Here is a 24728-nt window from a genome sequence, read left to right as displayed (position 1 = left end):
CAAAAAACACTACACCAACAGTGAAGTTTGGAGGTGAAGCATCATGGCATGGGATTGTTTCTCATCTCATGGTGTTGGCAAACTTCATATAACTGACGGAGCAATGAATGGAGCCATGTATGGGGAAATTCTTGATCTGAATCTGCTGCCATCCACCAGGATGATGAAGATGAGACGTGGCTGGACCTTCCAGCAGGACAACCATCCAAAGCACACGGCAAAGTTGACTCTCAAATGGTTTCAGAAAAAGAAAATCAATCTGTTAGAACGGCCTAGTCAATCACCTGACTTCAATCCAACTGAACATTTGTGGAAAGAAGTAAAGAAAAGGGTTCACCAGAGGGCACCAAAGAATGTTCCAGATTTAAAGACAATCTGTGCAGAGGAATGGGCCAAAATCACACCTGAGCAGTGTGGGCCATTAGTTCAAACATACAAGAAGCTTCTGGAAGCTGTCATTGCAAACAAAGGCTTCTCCACTAAGTATTAGCTGAGTCTCAGTTAGCGTCTTCAATACTTTTTTCCTGTGTTATCGTACTTAATTCACCATAATCATTATTTATGGACCTGAACGTTGTGATTTATTTTCATGTGTGGATTATTTGAGTTAATACCAAAGTCTGGGAGAAATTTTGTTTGAATTGCAGCTTTGGAAATAAATGTGATGAGAAAAAAGTTGACACATTCTTATTTTCCCCGCTGTAAGTCTGCAACCTGGAGTAAGAAACCTGACTTTCCAGAAAAAGACGCTGAAAACCGTTTGTGACAAACAGGAAGGAGTGACATCCCGACTGCTCTGACGGGACTTTGGTTTACTTTGCCTCTGGGGTGGAAGCAGTTTGTCGAAGGAAGGTTTTTACACAAGGAAGCACCTTGAAACTTATCTTTTATTTATACCAAATGTTTCCAGAGCTGCTTGGTGTTGACTCCTGTCTGATATTTGTCAGTGTGTTACGGCGCTGGCTGTGAGGGATATTGTTAAATATTAATGTGTAAGTAAAGCAGACCTACTGGGGGGTAATGGGGTAAGTGACAGCACCATTATGCCGTTAGTGCCTGAGGGTTGAAACATTGAATTCAGGGACACAGACTGAGGAAGACAATCAAACTGACTGTAATGGTTTCTTCTATCAAACTGTTACCTTATTATTTCAGGACGTGAGATCAGCAGCTGAGGCCTTGGGGCTTTAATTGAGATAATAAAGCAATCAAAATGACATAATGCAACGCCACATGGTTAAAATACAGAGCAGAGTCTGTGAAATTAAATACTGAACGTATCAGCCCTTTATGTAATGTCCCATAATTTGCTGAGTAATTTGAATGTTATTGCATAGCAGGTAAGCTAATGTTGGAACTCATTAAATTTAATAAAATTTACCGCACCAATACTTCACGTTATCGTTCCCAGGTCCCCGGGCTGTCTGAACATGACTAAACCAGACGTTTAATGAGTAAAATGTAGCGGTGCAGTAATAACAGCTCCATGCTTGAAAACCTACAGTGAAACAACCTCAGGAGAAGTTTTTAATTGTTCAGTCAGTTACACACAAACAGCACGGCCTTCAACAGAGCTGTCAGTGTCACACCTTTTCAGGTGCCAGCAGATAAAAACAAGATCAACAGGAAGGGAACTACGGCAAGGCTGAGATTGTTGTAAGACTTCCTCTTTCACAACTGAATGTCTACACATTTCTGAGAAACTCAATTTACCTTTACTTGTTTGTACGCTCTTGCTATTCCAGTAGTTTGACACCTCAGATGGTTAAAAACTCTTTCAAACTGAGGATGCTGTATATTTGAAGATGCTTTTTGAGATTGTTTTGCTGATTTTCCAAATGAACCATTTCCTTTGGAGAGTAAAAGTAAAAGCTCATCAGTTAGGATAAGTCTAAGGATCAGGCCGATACCAGCCTTATTTCAAGGTATTGGTACTCGGGAAGGCTGCTGCCACCACAGCAAATGTGCGTCAAGTCCTTTTCAGACAAAGAGTTTATTTTAAAAAATATTTAAACTCTCACAGTTTTTGGTTTGATTTTCTACCAGTTTATTAAAGACAAATGGTTAACTCAGAGAGCTGTTTATGTTTTATTTTGGACTTGAAGTCAGAGTGACTGTGCTCTCTGTGTTTAAAATGATCCGTCACTGTTATTTTAAATTGTATGCATAGAAATTTCAAGTGGTATTAGTACTCCGTACCAGTGAGTACTCAAGTGGGAGTACTGGTACCTGCATTGCTCTGAAAAAAAGTGGTATTGATCATCCCAACCAAAAAAAATGTCCAAAAATTTTTTTGAAATTATTTTTTTTTTCAGGGGAAAAATAGTCAGAAATCTAAGATTAAAGTTAGATTATTTAATTATTTATTTATTTATTTATTTATGTTATAAAAAATAGTTTTAAAAAATGACTTTTTTTCAGTGGACCTCATTCTCTTCCGTATCTGTGACCCAATACCACATATGTGAATTAATACAAGATTATTTAGATTATGCTTATTTAAAAGACATTCATGTCTTTAAGATTTCTAATAAAGCAATAATACTGACTTAAATTATTCCCACTTCAAATATTGATCAAATAAACTGTTGAACTATTTCTAGTTAAGCAAATTAAAACTGTGATCATTCTTAGTTTGCCACAATTTTTTTTAATTTATTTATTTTGAACTGGTTTGTGTAATTACTTGTTTTGATGTGAACGTGTATTTTATTGTTGTTTTGTAAACTTTTTTTTATTATTCTATGCTGTTAAATATTCTACATTTTCTGACTTATAAAGGCCCAACTAGGGACAAGAGTTGGAAATTAGCATTTGCTATAAACTCTCTGTGCAGCACATCAGATTCATACTTAGTGATGCAACTATGTTAAACTGCATCGTCCCTATTAAATAAATAAATTCAATTCAATTCAACTTAAATTCAACAAACAAACCATACTATATTCAAGTGTTTTAAAGTGTGAGGAAACGTGTCCCTGTACAATAGGATACTTCCTTTACCATTCACAATGAATGTTGCCCAATAAAAGGGAATACAAATACATTATATTCAATAAAACATGTATGTAATATGAAATGACGACGATTAAGGCAGAAAAATACAATATTTAAAGTATTATCTGATGGTATTATTTGCTTTTGTATCATACTGAGCCTTCTGTAATGATGTGAATCTTTTTATAAAGGAACAAAATGAGTCACCTAATGTTGTTGTTTTATTATGGTTTATTAAGCTAAGTCGCTACTTTTCATAGCTTACCTTTCCCGCTTCTTTTCTTTTTAACTGCACGAGCTGAAAGTCTCCCTGAGCTGGCGCGCGCTCCCGCATCCCTCCTTCCTTCTCTCCGCCGCGCGTTCCCGCCGCCTCTCTCGCTCCCACAGCTCGCTCGCTCCCCTCTCTGACAGTCCGCCTGCAGACCTCACGTGTTTTCTGTGTATAAAAGGCTCCAGTCTCTCCTCATCATGTCCTCAGAGTCACCAGACAAACGGCGAAAGATGGAGTCTGCGCTCAACCAGCTCAAGAAACACACCGTCGTTGTAGCAGACACGGGAGACTTTAACGGTAACGAAACGGGCTCCAGTACACGCTGAGTGTTAGCATGTTAGCATGCTAACTTATAGACCGGGAAGTATCCAGGTTTGATGTGAATGACCGCCGTGTCGGTTTCACGGAGTTAGTGGGCGTGAAATGTTAGCATTACCCTTTTAAGGTACACAGCGTAAGTTAGCTAGCTGTTAGCTAACTAACGTTTTCAGTTTGCTGCTGCCGTTAGTTTTTCAGTAAACGTGACAATCTGTTAATCCAATTAGTTGTTATTAACGTTACCCAGTTTAGCCACTTTGGCTAAATTTGCTGCTAACCCATATGACGTATTTACTTTTCAAATGAAACTAATGAAGCCTGCCTTTGTCTGTTTAAATAAGCATATTGATGTGGCTTCATGTGCACTATGTTGAGGTAAAATAGGTTTTAGGCTGCACACTCAATAATATGCAAATATGATTTTCCTTCCTCGTTTTTCCCTGTCACACAGCAGAGGAAGAGGTCATATTTCTCAGTGGATCAGAATGAGGAACTGTGCGGTACAATCCTTTGACACTATGGTGTAAAAACCAGTTAGTTCATGATCCAGGGTTTGCAGAGTCAGGATGACATGACAGAACTGGTCTGTTACTCCTGCGGCCAGACGTTACTGTGTAAGCTGATAGTGTTACACCTTCCTACAAGCAGTGCAGGGTGCTCATGTGGATTGTGTTTGTTCAGCTAAACAACTTGTTGATAGAGCAGCTTTACATCCACTTAATTCAGAGGAGTGTTGTAGACATAACACTTAATTTATAAACAACAATTAAGGAAGAGTGGGCTCAAGCAGGTTGGATACAATGAGAAAGAAAGTAGTGTTCAGACTGGAAGATGGTGACACTGTTTAATATAAATTGTGAGGAAAAAGTAACAGCATCACAACTTCATATTTACCTGTGTCATTTTCAACGTCATTGATCCAAATTTGTATTTAGGGACAACTCATTATTCAGGCATTTAAATATTATCATGCATCATTAGGAATTGGTGCCGAATTAGGTACTTTTAAAGGTACCGACCGAATCCTGTCAAAAGTACTGGGTATCGATTCATGTAAAATCAAAAGGTTCCATGTTTGGGTACCTAAATGCATCCTTCAGACTGTGAGGGAGTGGAATAGTAGGCAATTTTCCATGCTGGACATGAACACAGCATTGCAAGTTTATATATTGAAAAATAAATATGTCAAAGTGAAAAAAAAAAACTTTATAATGAAACAAATTTATATTTTTTACCACATAAACACAAAAAAGTACCGAAAATTGGTACCGTTGAGTACCGGTACCGATCGCCAGGTACCGGCCATCGGTACCGTATCATTTCAAATGTGAAAGGTACCCATCCCTATGCATCATATAAATGTTATATTGATATTTTGGCAGATTTGCTGTATTACAATGTTTGTTGCATTGTAACTTGAGTTATGCTAGTGATTTGTATGCGTTTTAGCCTGCATACAATGATTTCTCAGACTGTTTTGTTATAAAATTATGACAATTGCTCACTAAGTAATTAAGAATTTGTAAAATAAAGTGTCTGAGGCATATTTAACATAATAAATAAAGTGACTAGATACAACACTGCACATTTAAAATGTAAGAGCACTGACGAATTGTAAATACAGGATAACTTAAAACCATGAAGTACAGCTGAAAAAAAGGTGAGTGCAGAGTATGTGTTGAATAAACTCATATATTTTTTCTTTAATTCAGGTGATACTTGGGTGCTTATAATAAATCAGAATCATGTTTTATTGCCAAGTACAGTTGCACATACAAGGAATTTGACTCGGTGTACCAGAGCTAACAAGGAACAAGGAAATAACGTGAACAGCAACTGAGCAACTTCTTACACAATACAGAATTACAAACCATTAAAAAACTCTGTAAAATAGAATATAGAAAAAGTAAAGATATAAAATATAAGCATATAAAAATATATTAAAAAAATAAAGAGTATTTACTGAAAAGAAAGATAGATATTAGAGACAGTGGAGGCATTTGGGGTAATCTGATAGTGCTGTCGAGTGAGAGCATGTTGAACAGGTTGCTTTTGTTTCCAGATAGTCATCAGGGCAAAACAAACAGTCTTTTGTTTCAAACTTCCTTAAAGCAGGTGTTTGCTGTTGTTCTTGTTTCTTGAAATAGTGTTAAGTCAAACATCCAGCTGTTAAAAATGGCAACAAGGACGAATCTTAAGTCAGTCAAACTTAGTTTTTATTTTACACAGGTTAGTACAGCTTCAAGTTTTCTAAAGATAACTTTGGGAAAGGAATGATTTAAAAAGGGAATAGTTATAAGTTGAAATAAAAGTGGTAAAAAGTGGTGTCGAGTTTACCGAGGATGAGTTTTTAGGAGGCAGAATGAATGAACCCAATGGTGCTTCTGTAGCTCTGCTGTTTAAAACAAGAGTTAGTGATGGTGATGAGAGGAATAGATACCCAGGATTTACACAGCCACTGACTTCTCCATTTTCAGCCCTCTGTTTAAAAAAAACACCTGTACTTCCTGTTAATGTAATCCCGGTATTTCGTGAATGTTGTAAGAGCTCTCTGGTTTGGCAGTTTACAAGTTCAGACTGGTTAAAGTCCTGTGTTTTACATAAGTAATGTGAGAGCCTGTCAGGCAGGGAGCCACGCTGCTCTCGCTGCAGTTTGGGAGAAAAATGTGCAGGAGCAGCTTAAAAGTGATGGATTGGGCTGAAGGGCAGATGTTGAAACAGCACGAGGCTACTCAGTAACGGGCAAGGACGCATGCTTCATCTCGACGCATGCATCTGACAGCTGTTCTTGGCAGATGACACAAATGTATATTCACTAATATCACTTAGAGGTTTTTCATCCTTCCTACAAAACAAACTCCTACTGTTCTGAACACAGACGTTACATTATAACAAGAGAAAACCAGGTTCATCTGTCATGTGAGAAGGAGTTTTCTGTCTTCTGTTTGTGTCTAATGAGACGTTTCCGTCGTTTGGTAATTTCTCAATTTAACACTAGAATACGTGTTTGTGTTTGTTATTTTCATTGTTTGTTCAAAAATAATCATTAAGAAGTGAAAACCCTGTTTTAAAAACTATTCAAATAATTAATTTAGATAAAAATAATTCACTTTCTGTGTCTGAGAAATCTGCATCAACTGTGTTACCCATTGGAAAAAAAACATATAAATCATCAATGGTTTGCTCCAAAGTCACATGACCAAAATCAGCTGAGGTCCCATCCTTTTTGGTGTGAACCTTGAAGAAAGTGTGTCATGTTTCAGCTCCTCTAAATATAAAAATATCTAAATAAGAAGTTCTTGGAAAGTATGACATTGAATATGTGATGACCTAGTTTTTTTTTTTTTTTTAATGAATTTGCAAATATTATGAAAAATAAATAAATAAATAAAAAAGAAGAAATTTTAATAATTTCCATTATTTTCAGAGAAAAACCTAAAAGATGCAATTCAAATAATTTGCTTTTTTTTTTTTGCATTTTTTTAATAATCTCACAAAAAGTCCAAAAAGTAAATTTCAAAAATTTGCAAAAAAAGTGAAATAAATAAATAAATAAAATAAAATTAATACAAAATTTTAAAAAAGGAAAATTCATATGATTTACATAATTTTTCAATAAATTTGAACTTTAAAAAATGCAATTTAAATATTGTGCAAAAAATTCATTCTAAAAAAACAATCTAAACTTTACAAAAAAAACAAAAAATTAATTTAAAAAATTAGCAAAAACATATACTGTACATAACATGCACTGATTATATTGCTCACTTTTGTCTCAATGTTTCGCCACACACTAATTATGTATTTTAAGTAGTCACGTTGTCTGTTAAAAGAATCCATCCAGACCGAATCAAAATCTGTATTTTCTTCCAGATTAATCTTTTTGTAGATTTAGTTATCTTCCCAGGGCTGTAAAACTTGGTTAGCTTTTAGAGCAAGATATGATGAGTATTTAGTTCAACAAAATGATAATGCCATATTTTATTTTAGACTTTAACGCTGCTTAGTAACGTGTACAAAATTATATGCAAACTTAAAATCTAGTGAATAGTTATCAAAACAAGAAGTTTCTTTTAATTTTCAAAATTAAACATCTAACTTTTTTTTTCCAGGAGTTTCGCAATAAAAAATTAAAATAAAAATGAATATTTGCCAAAAAAAATCGAAAAAAAGGATTTTAAAAAATGCAAAATTTTTCAAGAAAAAAAAATTCAAGAATTTTTATATTTTAGAAAATTTGACAATTTTTTTTAAACATTTGTGATCTTAAAAATTTAACAGCAAAAATAAAAGTCTGCAGTTAGCACAAGGGACAAAAATGGAGGAAATGTCGACTGTGTTAGCGTCACTAAATGTAGAGTTGTAGAGACAGGTTTCTCTCTTCTCTGGGATTTTTGGGCCGTCATTCTTTAAATTTTGTCTAAACTGTGAAATAAATGATGAGGGACATTTCTAGGGAGCGTAGTCTGACAGAGAAATGTTGAACAACTCTAAATTTAGGATAATATGGATTTATGTAGAAAAATAGTCACAACAGTTACAGATGAAAGTCTGAGTTTTTTATCCTTACATGTAGATGTTTAGTGGGAACCATCAGCTGTTTTCTTGAACCAGGATCAGGAATATTCAGTCCACACACCCTGACCTGAACAATGACTCTTTTTTTTTTTTTTTTTGGAAAGAGGGGGTTAGAGGAAACAGAGGCAGGCTTTGTTCCTGGGCTCAATAGCTGGCAGCACCGACTGTACTGGGCTGCTCTGGTAATAACATAAAAACTCACAGTGCGTCATGAAAAGGCCTCACTGCTCCAGCATTATCACATTAGCCCGAGCAGATCAGTCCTGTAGCTGCTGCAGGATGATACCAATAAACCAATCTGTGGGTGGATGAGTAAATCAGCTCTTTGCTCATGAATTTTAACTATGCACGAGTTGTGGCATCAGCAGCTTTGACTTTTATCACCCAAATATTAGAGGTTTGGGATTTCCCTTCAGCAGAAAACCAACTTTAAGATTTACACAATACATTAAATTATTTTAACACCATTTGAAAACTTTCTTCCAGTTTTAGCGTTTTTACATTTTAACCTTGATACTGATTAAAAAAAAACTCACAACCACCTGTTCAGTCACTAGTGTAGAAACACTTCTGTCCAGTAGATGGCACCAGACTCCATTCTCAGAGCACCAGCAGGAGACGGTAGAGTCACCATGATTGTTTTTCCTGCTTCAGCTGCTTATAAACACGCTGGAGAGATTTATGATAACCAAACATACCTGGAGTCAAACTGGTCCGTCAGGTTCGTGATGGATTAGTGGCACATGTCAGTTCAGGCACCTCCATGGAGGTTATGGATGGGTTAGCTGTCTGATTTGTGACAGTTAGTATGAAAAACAGCACAGAAAGTATTAAAGGTAAAAGAGTTAAGGTGTGCTCCAGTGAGTGTCCTGAATACTTCTCCTCTTTGTTTTCGCTCGTTAACTGATTGTAGAGAAGCTGTCACACTCTACCTGACCTAATTTTTTGAAATTAGAAATCATAAATTTTCTGTAACAAAGAGATATCAAGTTGTTAGTGTATGTACTCAAACTTTAACTGCTATTCTCTCTTCCCATCTTTCAGCTATCGATGAGTACAAGCCTCAGGATGCCACCACAAACCCCTCTCTCATCCTGGCTGCTGCTAAGATGCCAGCCTACCAGCACCTGTTGGACCAGGCCATCAAATACGGCATCGCTCAGGGAGGGTAAGCAGCCGCCCAGCCCAACACAACATTCAAACCAAATTATACTTTTATTTTTTATCATTTCCAGCTGTTTTATCTCACAAGATCAAACCCTGATGGAGACATCCTTGGAGAAATGAGGGGATGTGAATGACCAAGAATAATCAGAATCAGGGCTGCTCAATATGGTCTAAACCAGGGGTCTGCAACCTTTACTTTCAAAGGAGCCATTTTTCCTCAGCTCACCTGGATTAAAGTCATTCAGGAGCCACAAAATCTACTTTATCTTCACAATAAAGACAATAAAGCTTATAAAATTCTATACATAGTAAAATCTAGGGCAGGGGTGGCCAACCAGTCAGATCCAGAGCCACAAAATTACTGTGGTAGTACAAAATAGTAGAAAATCAATACATTTCCAATTCTCAAAACAAGATTATTGTCTTGTCATCTATCTATCTGTCTATCTATCTATCTATCTATCGAGATAGGTAGGTAGCTATGAGTGATTGAGAGGATCACATGTAGAGAAGAGAAAATGAAACTTAAGTATCAATCTCATCACCCGAATATTGATCAATACTGATCCCAATGTTGGAGGAATGGATCGAAGAGCCACACACCAAAAGGCAAAGAGCCACAGGTTGGCCAACCCTACTCTAGGGTTTAATAATCTAAAAGAGAAGCTGTTCAGCTTGAAAAATATGAAATTTTATTTTTAATAAATTTTCTGGAAAAAAAAAAAGAAATTGCAAAAAAAAAAAATTCAAGAAGTTGCAAAAAATTTTTAAAAAATCAAATACATTGACACTTAAAAATTTGCAACAATTTTAAAATAACTGAAATTTAATTTATTTTAATTAAATATATGATTATAGAATTGTTATATAATGGTTTAAATTCAAAAATATACTATGTTCCTTTTTCTTTTTTTTCCTTTAACCAAACCAAAAATGTCAAACAATTTTGATATTTTAAACAATTTTAAAAGGAAAATGAAATTTATAAATTTGCCAAAATTTCAACAATTTTTAAAATATTTGGATCAAAAAACATATATTAATAATATTGCTAAACACATCATTTTTTGTGTCATTTTGTATAATTTTCTTTGCTAATATTTTACCACATATCAATCATGTATATTTATCCAGCACGTTGTCAGTGAAATGAATCCATCCACACAGAATTAAAATCAGTATTTTCTTCCAGATTAGTCTTTTTGTAGATGTAGTTATCTTCCCAGGGCTGTAAAACTTGAGGTTAGCCACAGGTGCATGGAAAGTTGGTGGGCTGTTGATGTTGTAGGAGGTGAAGTAGAGCAGTGGCAGGCTTTATTGACAGATGTTGATATTTTTTTTTAATCATTATTTCAAAAATATTTTTTAAAGCTACAAAAAGCCGCAGGTTGAAGACCCTTGGTTTGGATAATAAAGATTTTCTTTGTATTTTGGGCCGAAAACCTGGGCCTGATTTATCATGTCGTCCTCTCATCTCCTCAGAACTGAAGAGGAGCAGGTCGCCAACACCATGGACAAGCTGTTTGTGAGTTTCGGTCTGGAGATCCTGAAGAAGGTTCCAGGAAGAGTTTCTACTGAGGTGGACGCCAGGTAGGTGCTAACGTCGTGTCAAAGAGTGCAAATTATGACGAGTAATGTGGTCTACAACAACAACAACACTTCAGAGATTTCAACAGAGACAAAGTTTCTCCCTTCGTCATCACTTTGGCATGAAAAACTAAAGTACAGTCATTTTAACTCCTTTGTTACACAGGTTTAAAAATATCCTTCATACTTTACCTTCTTACAGTCACATACTCTAATCTCTAATCTCACAGTTTTTTATTTCCTCTGATAAATCAACCTCACACACAGATCCAGTCTTTAATTCCCATCATGTCTTTCTGCAGATTGATGCAAACACTGATCCACGCTCAGAGGTTGTTTTTGTTTCTCTCCACCTGACAGGCTTTCCTTTGACAAAGACGAGATGGTTGCTAAGGCCCTGAAGCTCATCGCTCTCTACAAAGAGGCCGGTATCAGCGAGGACCGGGTGCTCATCAAGCTGTCTTCTACATGGGAGGGAATCCAGGCCGGCAAGTAAGTCTGACGTGTTAGCATGGGGTTAGCGCTTTGTTTTACTGTGCTGGTTGAAGTGGTTTTCCATGAAGCTGACAGCTTGGTAGAAATATAAATACCTGAAAAATCACCTTGTGCAAACTTTCTTTGACAGACTGTAGAGGAGAGGCCTGTTGTTACTGCTGCATACACCTCCACACATTAAAGATTATCGTCACACATAACATAGTCAGAGTTATTGGATTTAAAGGAGCTGTGTGTAACACTGCTTCAGTTTGATCCCACATTAACACTCTGGTTTTTGGTTGAGAAATGAAACCTAAGTAAAGAGGAGAAGTGTGTTACAGTCCCCTGATCTCTAACGCTGGATGTATTTTGTGTTTTTGAACAGAGAGCTGGAGGAGAAACACGGCGTTCACTGCAACATGACCCTGCTGTTCTCCTTCGCTCAGGCCGTGGCGTGCGCAGAGGCTAAGGTCACTCTGATTTCACCCTTTGTCGGACGCATCCTGGACTGGTACAAGGAGAACACAGACCGCAAGAGCTACGAGCCACATGAAGACCCAGGTACCAAGGCTTTTCACTCATGTCACAAAAACCTGTTCATAGTGACGGGGCTGCCTGTCAGAGCCAAATGACAGATTCAGCTTTTTCTTCTTCAAAACAGGTCATTCAGAGTTTTAAAGTTACACGTGCTGAAGGAGAAATTCAAAACAGATTTATATTAAAGGGTCGTCAACCTGCGGCTCTTTGACTACTAAATAAAACATTTCATTATCATTTTGTTGAACTAAATATTCATCATATCTTGCAATAAAAGCTAACCTCAAGTTTTACAGCCCTGGGAAGATAACTACATCTACAAAAAGACTAATCTGGAAGAAAATACAGATTTTAATTCTCTGTGGATTAGTGTGACTACTTAAAATACATGTTTAAAAAGTGGCACAACATTGAGACAAAGTTGAGCAACATTTTCAGTATGTGTTATCATATTCAAGTGTTCTTTTAAAGATTTTCTAAATTTATTAAATTCCTTTTTCTTATTTTGGAAATTCTTGGATTTTTTTATTTATTTAAATTTATTTTTGCAATTTTTTTAAATTGTTTTTTTTTTTACTTTTTTTGTGAAGTTAAGATTTTTTTTTTTTAAATGGATTTTTTGCACATTATTTAAATTGCATTATTTTAAGTTCAAATTTATTTAAAATCGTGTAAATTAATGTTTATTTTTTAATTTTCTTTTCCAATTCATTTTTTTCTTTTTTACATTTTTTTCTTTTTAAAATTAATTTTTTAGACTTTTTTGTGAAGTTTAGAATTTTATTCAAAAATTATTTTTTGGACATTATTTAAATGACTTTATTTTAAGTTCAAATTTATTTTAAATTATGTTAATTATATAATTTTCTTTTTTAATTATATTTTCCATTTTAATTTTTTGTCTTTGTTTACATTTTTTTTTATTTTTGAAAAAAATTTTTGGACTTTTTTTTGAGTTTTAGAATTTTTTTTAAAGAAATGAAATTTTTGCAAATTATTTGAATTGCATTTTTTAGGTTTATTTTTCTCTGAAAATAATGGAAAGTAAAATTTTGTCTTTATTTATTTTTTTAATTCATTTTTTTTTATAATATTTACAAATTCATTTAAAATAAAACATAACATTTTCAATGTCATACTTTCCAAGAACTTCTTATGTAGATATTTATTCACGATATTTTAACTATATATAGAATTGTAAATGTTTTTTTGTCTTCATTGTGAAGATAAAGTAGATATGTGTCTCCTGAATGGCTTAAACCCACCTGAGCAGAGGTTAAGTGGCTCCTGTGAAAGTAAAGGTTGCAGACCCCTGTTTACATTGAACCATCATGAATCATAATCAGCCTGTTTGATTTGATCACAGCTGCAGAGGAACCAGATGGTGGTTTTCCCAGGGTTTAGTACCTGTGTGGATTCAGCTCAGGTGTGACACAGGACACACGTGAACACACTCCCTGACTGATGTAGACCAGAGCATCCCAAACCATCTGCTGTGTGTCCTCAGTGATTGGATGGCAGACCCTTTAGCTCACGTGTAAACTCCAGGTTTACACGGGACCAGACTGTTACATGTTTAACAAACATCCTCAGACTGCGTCTCATACCCTTCATTATGAACCATCAGCTTCAGAGCGCAGTTATGCAACTTAATCTGTCAGGGGCTGGAATTTGTTTCTGAGGCATTCAGGTGTTCAGATCAAAAACTGTGACTGGATTGATGGGGATCCTGAGGCACAGCAGGACTTCATCTAGATAAACATCTATCGTACCTGATGACTGAGTTCCTACAGCAGCTCCTCAGGCTCTCTGTAACATTACAGACTTAAATCAACATTAAAGTATTCACTAAAGAAGAACTGAGCTGATCCCTCCATCCTGCAAACACCGCAGATCTGTCTATACCGGGTTGTAGCATCAAAAGTATTCAATCAATTATCAATTACTCCATATTATTACAACCATATTAGGTCGGCTGGAATGCAAAACTACTTTTGTTGTGTTGTCTTATTCCTGACCCTAATACACACTGATACTGTTTTCTTGGTCACGTGACCAAGACACAGGAAGTGAAGTATGATGTAAAGAGGTTTCTTAGTTATAACTCTGGATGATGACACACCGCACAGATTGTTTTATCCTCCATCTTCCAGCGGGTTGGAGTCGGAGCAGGCGGCGGTTCCCCCCCAACTTCATCAAACCAATGACGTTGTGGAGGAATGTCATCGCTGATTGGCTGCCGCGGCACAGCCTCATGCGAATTCGCGTCAAAAGTTCAGTATTTTTAACTTGAGCGAATTCGCGTCTGCCACCAAAACGCGTGAACGCTCCAAACGCATCTTTGCATTGACTTCGTATCAGGGCTGCAGCTATCGAATATTTCAGTATTCGAGTATTCTACTGAAAATCCCATCGATTAATCGAGTAATCGGATAAAATACATTTTTGTTTAGTTAAAGAGCAGTTATTTTTCAAATGAACATTTTTCTCTTAAAGAAATAGAATTTTCTGATACAGCATGTCAGTAAGAGCACTTGCTTTGGTAGCACCAAAATTTGTAAACACACTTTGACACATTTTTTGTGCCTTGTACATCTCATCAAATGTTGTGGACCCAAATGGCACCGGTTTGGTAGACTGACCCATCAGTCTCCAAACTCCAGAAAAGAAGCTAGCTTTGTTGCTAGCTGCTATTCTGTATAAGAGGTGGCTTGAGGGGTCTGAAAACTCTTAATATGGCCTCAGCTCTGTTTGAAATACCACTCTTTGATCTTTTTAAAAATTAAACGATTCCTCGAGGAAGAAAATTACTCGAGTATTTTTTGTAATCGAGTACCTCGAATCATTCGAGGGAATAGTTTCAGCTCTAATTTGTATTTAATCTCTCCACAAATTCGCGTTTGGTGTAGCCGTACCATTATTTTATCAACATTTACGGGTCTAGACCTGTAAATGTTTTTTTAAAGTGTCTTGAAATAACATTTGTTTTGATTTGGCGATATACATATAAAGATTGATTGATTGATTGATCGGTACCGACTTAATTCTGTCAAAAGTACCAGGTACCAATTCATGTAAAATCAAAAGGTACCATGTTAAGGTACCTGAACGCATCCTTGTGACTGTGAGGGAGAGGAAGATTTTCCATGCTGGACATGAACACAGCTTTACAAGGTTATATAATGAAAAATAAATATGTTAAATTAAGAGAATATTATACTTTATTATTAAACAAATTGGTATTTTTTACCATATTTGTAACTGTCCTCCCCACGTGTTTGAGTGTACATAGATTCACAGCCAGCCAAACTCCAATTCAATGATGATGAGTCAGGTCTTGGTTGAACTTGGTTTATTCATCATAACTCAATTGAGAGTGAAAACTACAACAAGATACAAGATACAAGATAAAGCAAGCATTAGCATGATGCCAACCCAAGTTTTCAATGTCCATTAGTATTTCAAAGGGATATTATACTAAGCTAATTGCTAATGGCTAAGCTATTGGCTAAGCTAATTGCTAAGTTAATACTTGCTAGCCTATAAGAACTATTTAGCTACATGCTAAGCTAAATGCTAGGCTATGCTAAGCCACCAAGCCTGACTCAACAACAGATTAGCAGCAAGCTAAGCACTGAGATAAACCAAACTAAATGCTAAACAAGCAAGTCCAAATTCTTAAAAAAATACAGAACAAAAACTTTAGGACTGCCACAACATAGCTGCACAAACTCACAGCTGTTGCTTTCCTGATGGACACAAGTTTTGCAGTGGAGATGTGAACACTGTCGATGATTGAAAGAAAGAACCCTCAACTTCCTGACCCTTTTATAGAGTTCCTCTTGCCGGCTCCTTTTGATGATGTACTTCCTTTGTTCCATTTCTCAAAGGCCAACAGGTGGAGCCATCGCATCCCATGACAGAACAATATTAACACTAAAAAAGTACCGAAAATTGGGTTGAGTAGCAGTACCAATTGCCAGGTACCTGGTATCATTTCAAAAGTGAAAGGTACCCATCCCTGTTGAAGCGTTTAAGTGTAGAAAGGAAGAAGAAGAAAACAGAAAACTACAAAATAAAGTTGCAAAATAAAGCTAATTGTGTAATAGATTAATAAAGAGGACAGACTAAAGTGTTTTCCATATATATGTGGTTCAATCTTCTTCGTGGATTGTGAGAATATGTCAGGTTGACAGCGTCTGTTTGTTGTTATTGAAAGGAATAATCTCGGCCAGGATGTCTGAACTCGTCTTTATTTCTCTCCGATGCCTCTGCAGGCGTGCTGAGTGTGACCAAGATTTACAACTACTATAAGAAGTACGGCTACCGCACGGTGGTGATGGGCGCCTCCTTCAGGAACACGGGTCAGGTGAAGGCGCTGGCGGGATGCGATCTGCTCACCATCTCCCCCGGGCTGCTGGGGGAGCTCAGCCAGGATCACAGCGCCGTCACGAAAATGCTCAACGTGGAGAAAGGTGAGAAAACTTTACTGTGAAGCGTCTGATTGGCAGATGAAGTTAATGCAAACAATTTTCACTGACACCTCGTTACAGTCGTCACTGCATCAGGAGGGATCAGGTGTTGTTTTTATAGCTCCTCTCAGGTGCACAGGTGTTTCTGAGATGTAGACGAGATGATAAAAGATGAGCAGGAATTCAAACCATTAAACGTCTGTCATAACATCAACCTGCAGCGCAGACAAGTTGTACTTTTGTGCACATGTGATCACGTTTTAACAACAGGGTTCCTTGAAAAGTCTTAAAAGGCATTGAATTAATAATTCTGAAATTAGCATTTAATTGGCATTAAAATGTCTTAAATCCAATTTTCAAAAGTCTTAAAAATGTAACCACATTAATAAGATTTATGTTAGATTGAACTAAAAAAAAAATTTTAGCAAAATGTATCTGTTTTTCAAAAAGAATTAACTGATCATGGCAACATCGTGTAATCACAAAAGCAGAACTAACAGCGCAGTGATGCGGCTACACCAGGATCTTTCAGAGCAGACGCATGTCGTGGTTTTAACTACAGTGCCTGGAGAGGGAAAAAAAGGTAAAATCTGGCAAAAAAAATCCAAAAGTGGCTTAGGAAAATTGATTATGGCAGCAAAATTGGAAATTACATTTGAAATTAAAAGTCAAGAAACATGTAAAAATTACAAAAATGTTTACGACAGTGGTCAAAAAAAGTAAATTGGGGTAAAATAGGAATAAAGTTATTAAAACGGGCTTAAAAAGATAAAAATGATCCAAAAGTGGGACAAAGTGTATGAATAAAGGTAAAAAAAAAGGATGAAATTGCAAAAACTGGGCAATAATGGAAAAAGGATAATAAATACGTGCAAAATAGGTATGAAATTGCAGAAAGAAAAAAATTGGGAAAAATGTGCAAAAAAATCCAAAAGTGGCTTAGGAAAATTGATTATGGCAGCAAACTTGGAAATTAAATTTGAAATAAAAAGTCAAAAAACATGTAAAAATTACAAAAATGTTTACGACAGTGGTCAAAAAAGTAAATTGGGTTATAAAAACGGGCCTAAAAAGATAAAAATGATCCAAAAGTGGGACAAAGTGTAAGAATAAAGGTAAAAAAAAAGGATGAAGTTGCAAAAACTGGTAAAAATGGTATGAAAGTGGAAAAAGGATAATAAATAGGTGCAAAATAGGTATTAAATTACAAAAAAAAAAAAAAGGAAAAATTTTGCCAAAAAAATATCCAAAAGTAGCTTAGCAAAATTGGGAATTAAATTTGATATAAAATTTCAAAAAACATGTAAAAACTACAAAAATGTTTCTGACAGTGGCCAAAAAACGATGAATGGGGGCAGAATAGGCATAAAGCTGTAAAAATGGGGTTAAAAAGAAGACAAAAAGCGATGTTTAATTTAGAATAAACATTGGGTTAAAATGGCCTCTCACCCAGGTAAATCATGTGGTGTTTTTATTTTGTTTTTTTGTTTGTTTCAATTGTGGTTCGTTGTCAACTTGGTCTTAAATTTGATTTCAAACGGCTTTAGAAAAGTCTTAAATAGTCTTAAATTTAACTCGGCTTGAGCTGTAGGAACCCTGCACAAGTCTGCTGCACGTTTCATCACTTTAGACCTTGAGGAAAGATAAAGATTAATTTGATCGTCAAACCAAACTTTGAGAAACAGATTTCTGAGTCTGAGGGAAGAGGATTTTAATGTCTGGTGGTTGTTAGCAGGAAAAAGAAAGAGAAGAAAGAGAAAACGGACCTCACTCTGACCTCAGACTTTCTCACTGTCCTCAGCTAAAGCCTGCGACCTGGAGAAAGTGCACATGGATGAGAAGACTTTCCGCTGGGAGCACAACGAGGATCGCATGGCCGTGGAGAAACTGTCTGACGGCATCCGCAAGTTCGCCGCCGACGCCATCAAGCTGGAGACCATGATCAAAGTGAGACTCTTATACTGTTTGATTTGTTTTATCTGTGCTCTGTGACGTTTCTCTCCTGACTCCATCGTTCTTTCTTTAACTCCAGGAGAAGATGCTTAATGTGAAAAACGGCCAGTAACGACCAGCGGTGACGTCTCTGGCTGCAGGGATGGTTAAAGCTTCAGGGGGCTGCCTTCTTCATCTGCCTCCACTCTCCTCCTCAGACCAAACTCCGGGAGCGTCCTCCTGAAGGGACGCCCGTCTCTCTTCCGTCTCCGGCCTGACTGACTTTTTGTTTTCTGACCAAACGTAGGAAAAATTGATGCTAAAGCGAGTGAGGAGTAATTCACTAGAATCCGTTTAGAGAAGAAGCTCTGCAGCAGCAGTTTGTTGTACGGGGACGTTTATTGATCATGTGACTACTTGAAAAGACCATGAGCACTTTCTGGAAGAAAGGACCACAGTTTTGCTATCAACTCCATTGTACCATCATTCCTTAAGATGTAACTTTATAACCTTTCAGTAAATAAAGTTTCTGTGGAAGCTGCTGCTGGTGTCTGTCTGTGTGAACATCGAGCTGCATCAGGTGTCAGACGAGGTGTTGACATCAGCTCAGGTAAACCGGGAACATTCCTACCTTTCTTTTTTCATCGCTGCAAATGAAGTAACTCAGGAAATTCGTCGTATGTTCAAACCAACATGGCAATTAACCTGATGAGACGCTGGGTTTCATGGAGCCCTCATCGGCTTTAAGCACAGTCACGTCTGGTACGCAGCCTCCTGTCGAGCTGGTTTTTCTCCATTCTGTCACAGCCCAAATTTAGCTTAGCTCCACCTTAGCCTTTGCAGGTGTTTATAAAGAACTGAGAGTCTGAAAACTCTTCATGATCGCTGCTTGACGAGAACTGGGAGCTAAATATCTGAAACGACTGAAAAGAAGAGAAGCTCGAGGTAGGGAATCAATATTTTACATCTCTACCAGGTTTGTTTTGTTCACTACTTTGCTCTGAGGCTGAGATTTACTTCACTGAGATTCAGAAATTTGAGAAACAAGAGGCAGGATTGGTGTGTGAAGTGATTTCAAGGATCTCACAAAGATTTTAGTCACAGCTGAAAATAAATGTTTCAGGACATTACAGTAAGAATGCTGTGAATGTTTATCTCAAATTCAATGTAACAAGAAACAAAACAGAAACAAACTGAGCTGAAACTAAGCAGATTTCTGTTTTTTTAAGATGCAAATAAGGATTTTTTTAAATCCCAAATTTCACTTTACAACAGCATTTTAGATTTGTACTTTTGAAGAGGACAGCCAGTTGCACTAGCTCTGAAAGCTAAAGCCAGAGAGTTGTGTCTCAGGTTGAGTCATTTTTCTCCATAAAAGTGTCAAAAGCTCATCATACGTCTTGACGTGCAGCAGCTTTCGCTCCAGTTTTGAACCAGTTTTTGACAATAATTCAAAGAGCTGAACGAAAAAATTCAAACCAGTTTGTCTGAAATCGCTGCACAGATTTCCTCTTTGACAAAAAGAGCTGATCTGACTGTCAAACCCTGCTCCAGTTGTTTGAAGATCTTCACTGTATGTCCCCCATACGTCACCTTACGTAAGATCAGCTTGATTTACCTGTAAGTGTCCCAGGTCAAGAGACACAGAAGACTCTAAGCTAACGTCTCTCTAAGCTAACGTCTCTCTAAGCTAACGTAAACAGATGTAACAGTGCTTTCTCAGGGTGTATTGTTCTGGATGTCAAAGAGGATTTACAGGGTGTTAATGTTTGTTTTTGGTCGTAGAAATTTTAATTGTTATTCTTCACTTCAAACTGTTTCTTCTGCTCCTGAAATCTCAGGACGACAGTTACAGCCTCATTTATCTCCTGGAAACATAAAGCGAAGATATTTTATCATTCACTGTCATAAGCTTATTGAAAAGCAAAATGAGACAGAGGCACAGGTCTCACCTGAGCCAGCACCAAAGACTGTTAAATGTATGGAAGTAGTCTCAGTGACATCACCCATTTGTTTCTGATCCGAAGTTTGAAGCCCATCATTGGCGGGACGCCATGTTGGAAATGCTAAACAGAGCCCTGCTTGGACAACTGTAGGACCTGTCTTTAAATGGGCAAAATTCACAAGTTTGATAACTTAAAAAATAAGGAGTTGTGGAAAAATCACCCTGTAAAGTTAAGGCTAAGAGTAAATTGAGCTGTTTGGACCCAGGCTGATTTTTGACACTGTGGACATGGGTATTAATGCTGTATATACATAAAAAAAAAAAAAATCATCTGATTGGTTTTGTGTTTGTGGTTCCCGCTGTTTCTGGGGCCAGCCTCAAGTGGACTTTTGAAGAACTTCAGCTTTCAGCGCTTTTAGGGGTTTGCTCCTTATAACACTGACAGATTTCTTCACCTCCTTAAAAATGCATTTAATGTTTGCAGGTTTTTTTATTTTAAGCTTTATTTACATTTTGTCTTCCCTCCTTTTGCACATCAGTCAAATTTTAACCTCCTCTTTCAGACTTAAGTATGTTCTGTATGTATTTTAATGTAATTTTAATGTCCTGGAATTCAAATTCTTTATTTTGGGACCTTAAGCAGATATGAGATTAAAATGCGATTAATTAGATTAATTAATTACAAATCCTGTAATTAATTAGATTAATTTTTTTAATCGCCTGACAGCACTAATTAATATGTTAAATTGAAAGAACTTTATACTTTATTATTAAACAAATTGGTATTTTTAACCACATTAACGCTAAAAAAGTATTGAAAATTGGGTTGAGTAGCAGTACCAATTGCCAGGTACTGGGTATCATTTATATTGTGAAAAGTACCCATTCCTATTGAAGCGTTTAAGTGTAGAAAGGAAGAAGAAAACAGAAAACTACAAAATAAAGTTGCAAAATAAAGGTAATCTTTTTTGGTCTAATATCTGTTTTTCTGTTCCTTTGACTAAATTTCTTTTTTTTTTTTTTTTTTTTTTTACTTTAACAAAGAAATCACACTGAGAGAGATTTTCTGACAGAGACTGTGTTTAAAACCCCCAAATTTAACCGATTAACTGCTTTTATAGACCAGAAAATCACATTCATTGTGTTAAGGTGGAAGAAGTGTCTGAAAGGAAAGACTGAAAAATAAGATATGAAAGCAGAGCTAGCATCTCACTACAGGTTGTCATGGTAACCAGAAACATAAAGTGTGTCTAATGGTTTGTTTCTTTCTCTGTCGTCATCTCTCTGATCAGTTTGTCGCTGACATGACTGAGGTAACGGATGGAGCAGTAATCATAAGTTATTTTTGTCTAATAACTTTTCTGCTTGTGTACCGAGTTTAGGTTTTTGCCTTTTCAGAAACAAGTTTGTTGGTAAAATAGGTGATAATAAATCCCACTTCTGCCCCTTAGCTCTGGTTTTGTGAGTTCACATCTTGTGAAAAGGTGCCCCAACTCTCAGTAAGGTTAAAGCGAAGGGCTTGTGTGGAGCTGGATCCTCCTCTCCCATTCATTCTAATAGGGGGAGCTGAAAGGGCTTCTATAGGGTTCACCAATTTTGAGGGCTTGTTATTCAAAAACCATTTGAGAAACAACAAATTCATGCACAGCTTTTGTAAAGAAGGGTCCACTCTGTCATCTGAGCGAATTTCAAGCTGATACCATTGACGGCCAGGGAGGAGATACATTTTTCGTAAAACCTAAAAATGTGGTATATGTTACTGTAAAAGGCAAATTGCAGGCTTCCTTTGAGATAGGTCAGGGATGTCAGTGTATAATTTGTGCGTCTCAATGAGATGAACATTTTGATGTGAATTTGATCCCTTGATGAAATTCCTACTGCCTTTAAGGGATGTTTCAGTGTACCTAGGTGGCGCTAGAGAGCACATTTTGGTATGTTCGGGGTCAATTTTTGTATTATCTCAAATTTTTGGTCAAATATGAGGTGTGTGCTGATTTTGGTGAGTTTTTGAGCACATTTTTGGGGGGTCAAATTAGAGCTCAGAGACTGGACTGAATAATAAGAAAGAAACGGACGAAATACAATAGCATAATGACTTCATGTGGTAAAAATACAACATTTTTTGACACAATTGCATGTTACTTGCCTTAAATGGCATCTGTCATGTACTTTACATACCATAACATACAAACTTCTTTTACGTAATTTTTTCCGATGCGTCATCTTTTGCTAAACGTGTCCCCATCTTTGTATCACAAGTTCACTGAAACCAATGACGAATATGTGAAATATTCTGAGATACAGTTGGAGAACAGAAAAGAACACCTGTATTGTGATGTTACAGGTGCAACGAGAATGAATGCAGGGAAATAAATGTTTTCAGCCAAAGTTAAAATAAGAGAAATGATTCCTAAGAAGACAGAAAACACATCAAACAAAGACTTAAAAATCCATCCTGTGATGTTTTCTGTTCTTTTTTAAAACGTTTCCCACTCTTTCTGTTGTTTTTGTCTCCGTCTCAGTGTCAGCCTGTAATTTTCTACGTGCTTTCATGCTAACCGCTCGTCTTTGTGATTGCGTCTGTTTTAACCTCGCCCTCTGGGTAATCCAGAACATGTCACATGCGTCATGAACCATAAAATGTACAATACCCCACCGTGAATCTCAGAGCTGATCCAGTTCCTGTTTGTTCACATCTTCCCATCAGTCAGCGCCCAAATCATCCCTCTCACATTTTTCACAGACAATAACCCTGAGACTTCATAACGACCTCGCTGCACCACAATCCCCTCTGACAGACGTCAGTCAGCAGGTTTCTTTCATAAAGCACTCCTGACGCTGGGTGGGTCTGAAAATAGGACGATTTAATCACTGTTTGAGTGAATTATATAAAGATACAATTATTCAGTCTAATGAGCCTTTCCCGTAGCTTTGACATGACATGATGTCAGTTTATTGATGTTAAACTCTACGAACACTGGAAATACTTAAACACCCAACAATGAGCTCTTTGCTTTCTCAGATCTGGCTTTGAAAAAACTCACCTGTACAGTGAGGAGAAACAGTTTGTTCACATTCAGGGGACATATGTCAACGTTTGGTGACACTGAATATGCAATATGATGGATTACAGCAAGCTGTCATAAAAATAACACAAACTGACTTTTTTACATTGTTAACATTTTTCTAAGTTTAAGTCTTCAACATAAGCAGGTCAGTGTTCAAATCAGAGGTGTTTAAGTATATATATGTATGTATATGTATGTATGTATATATAAATATGTATGTATGTATGTATGCATGTATGTATATATATATATATATATATATATATATATATATATATATATATATATATATATATATATATATATATATATAAATCTCATAAATAGTTTAAAATAATGTAAATGACCTGGCAAACAAAAACCTTTAAGTTATTGTAAAATACCCTACATGAAATGAAGTGCAAACACATTACATTTACTGGATTTTTTTATTAAAAGTTCTGCAGAAAAAATCCATTACTTAACAGATTTTCACTCAATTATTACAATCAAATTCCTTCAATGTAGTGACAATGCAAAGAGTTCTGCAGAAAAATACCGTTATTTCATGGAAAAATACTTTTGTTGTGATGGTGTCTTGTAACCGAGAGTGAGGAGGGAACACAGTAGATATAAGACCCTGCTGTACATTAAGGTGTTGTGGGTGTTGATGGACCAAACACACTGTAGAAATCCCTGGACACATGGTCCATGCTGTGGAGCACAGACGGCCAGTCCGCGTTGTGGAGCACAGACATGCTGTTCCCCCCTGTACAGAATGGTCTCATCCACGGCGTTCCTCCTCACTCACGGTTACAAGCTCTTTCACATCGAAAATGACTTTGCTGTAAAAAAAAAAAAAAAAAAAAAATGGAAATTTAGGAGACAGACTGATAGACTTCTCTTATTGATACTACATAGGGGAATTTTTTTTGCCACAGCAGCTCATGGAAAAAGTGCAATACTTGCAATAACAATAAAAATAGAACAGAAATAGAATAAGATTATAAAATAAGACATTTGAAGAAATATAGACAAGTAGAAAATATTACTATTTTCATATTTACATCAAAACAAATAAGTAAAAGTAGGACACAAAGTGTTCCCAGGTGAGGTAGACATAGTATGACGTTGTTGGCATAACACTTATGAAAACATCCAGATTGTTTTTTTACAGGTTATTTCCATAATTTTACAGATTTGTATACAATTTTTCAAAAACAGAAAAACTACGTTTAAAGTTGAGTTGTGTATTTTTTTCTTTTTAAGCTTATTTTTGGCCTTTATGTCTTTAATCAGGGAGGACAGGATAGTGGATAGAGCAGGAAATGAGGAGAAAGTGAGAAGGATTATTCAGGAAGTGAAGAAGAAAAGGGGCCGTAGGCTGGATTTAATCCAGG

At 36.4% G+C, this 24728-nt stretch overlaps 1 protein-coding gene across 1 annotated transcript; it reads left to right on the top strand.

Moving 5' to 3' along the window:
* Positions 1–3357: 3357 nt before the first annotated feature.
* taldo1 (transaldolase 1) lies at positions 3358–18872 on the top strand. The gene is made up of 8 exons (XM_074666530.1): positions 3358–3565; positions 9209–9332; positions 10814–10921; positions 11279–11410; positions 11781–11956; positions 16210–16407; positions 18206–18351; positions 18437–18872. The coding sequence occupies exons 1-8, from the start codon at positions 3466–3468 to the stop codon at positions 18467–18469; spliced, it is 1017 nt and encodes a 338-aa protein (XP_074522631.1). The 5' UTR covers positions 3358–3465; the 3' UTR covers positions 18470–18872.
* Positions 18873–24728: the final 5856 nt, after the last annotated feature.

Source organism: Halichoeres trimaculatus, unplaced genomic scaffold (genome assembly GCF_033239565.1).
Source record: "Halichoeres trimaculatus isolate MK-OKI-2021-1 unplaced genomic scaffold, fHalTri1.1 fHalTri1_scaffold_3, whole genome shotgun sequence".
Classification (NCBI taxonomy): Eukaryota; Metazoa; Chordata; class Actinopteri; order Labriformes; family Labridae; genus Halichoeres; species Halichoeres trimaculatus.
The sequence above is the reverse complement of the archived record's forward strand: the minus strand, read 5'-3'. Positions and strand labels throughout refer to the sequence as shown.

What these genes read in the sequence shown, in the direction of transcription:
- taldo1 (XM_074666530.1), top strand. Translation starts at nt 3,466, where the DNA reads ATGTCCTCAGAGTCACCAGACAAACGGCGAAAGATGGAGTCTGCGCTC. An exon ending in TACGGCATCGCTCAGGGAGG is followed by an intron (nt 9,333 to 10,813) that starts GTAAGCAGCCGC and finishes TCATCTCCTCAG; the next exon opens with AACTGAAGAGGAGCAGGTCG. An exon ending in AATGCTCAACGTGGAGAAAG is followed by an intron (nt 16,408 to 18,205) that starts GTGAGAAAACTT and finishes CACTGTCCTCAG; the next exon opens with CTAAAGCCTGCGACCTGGAG.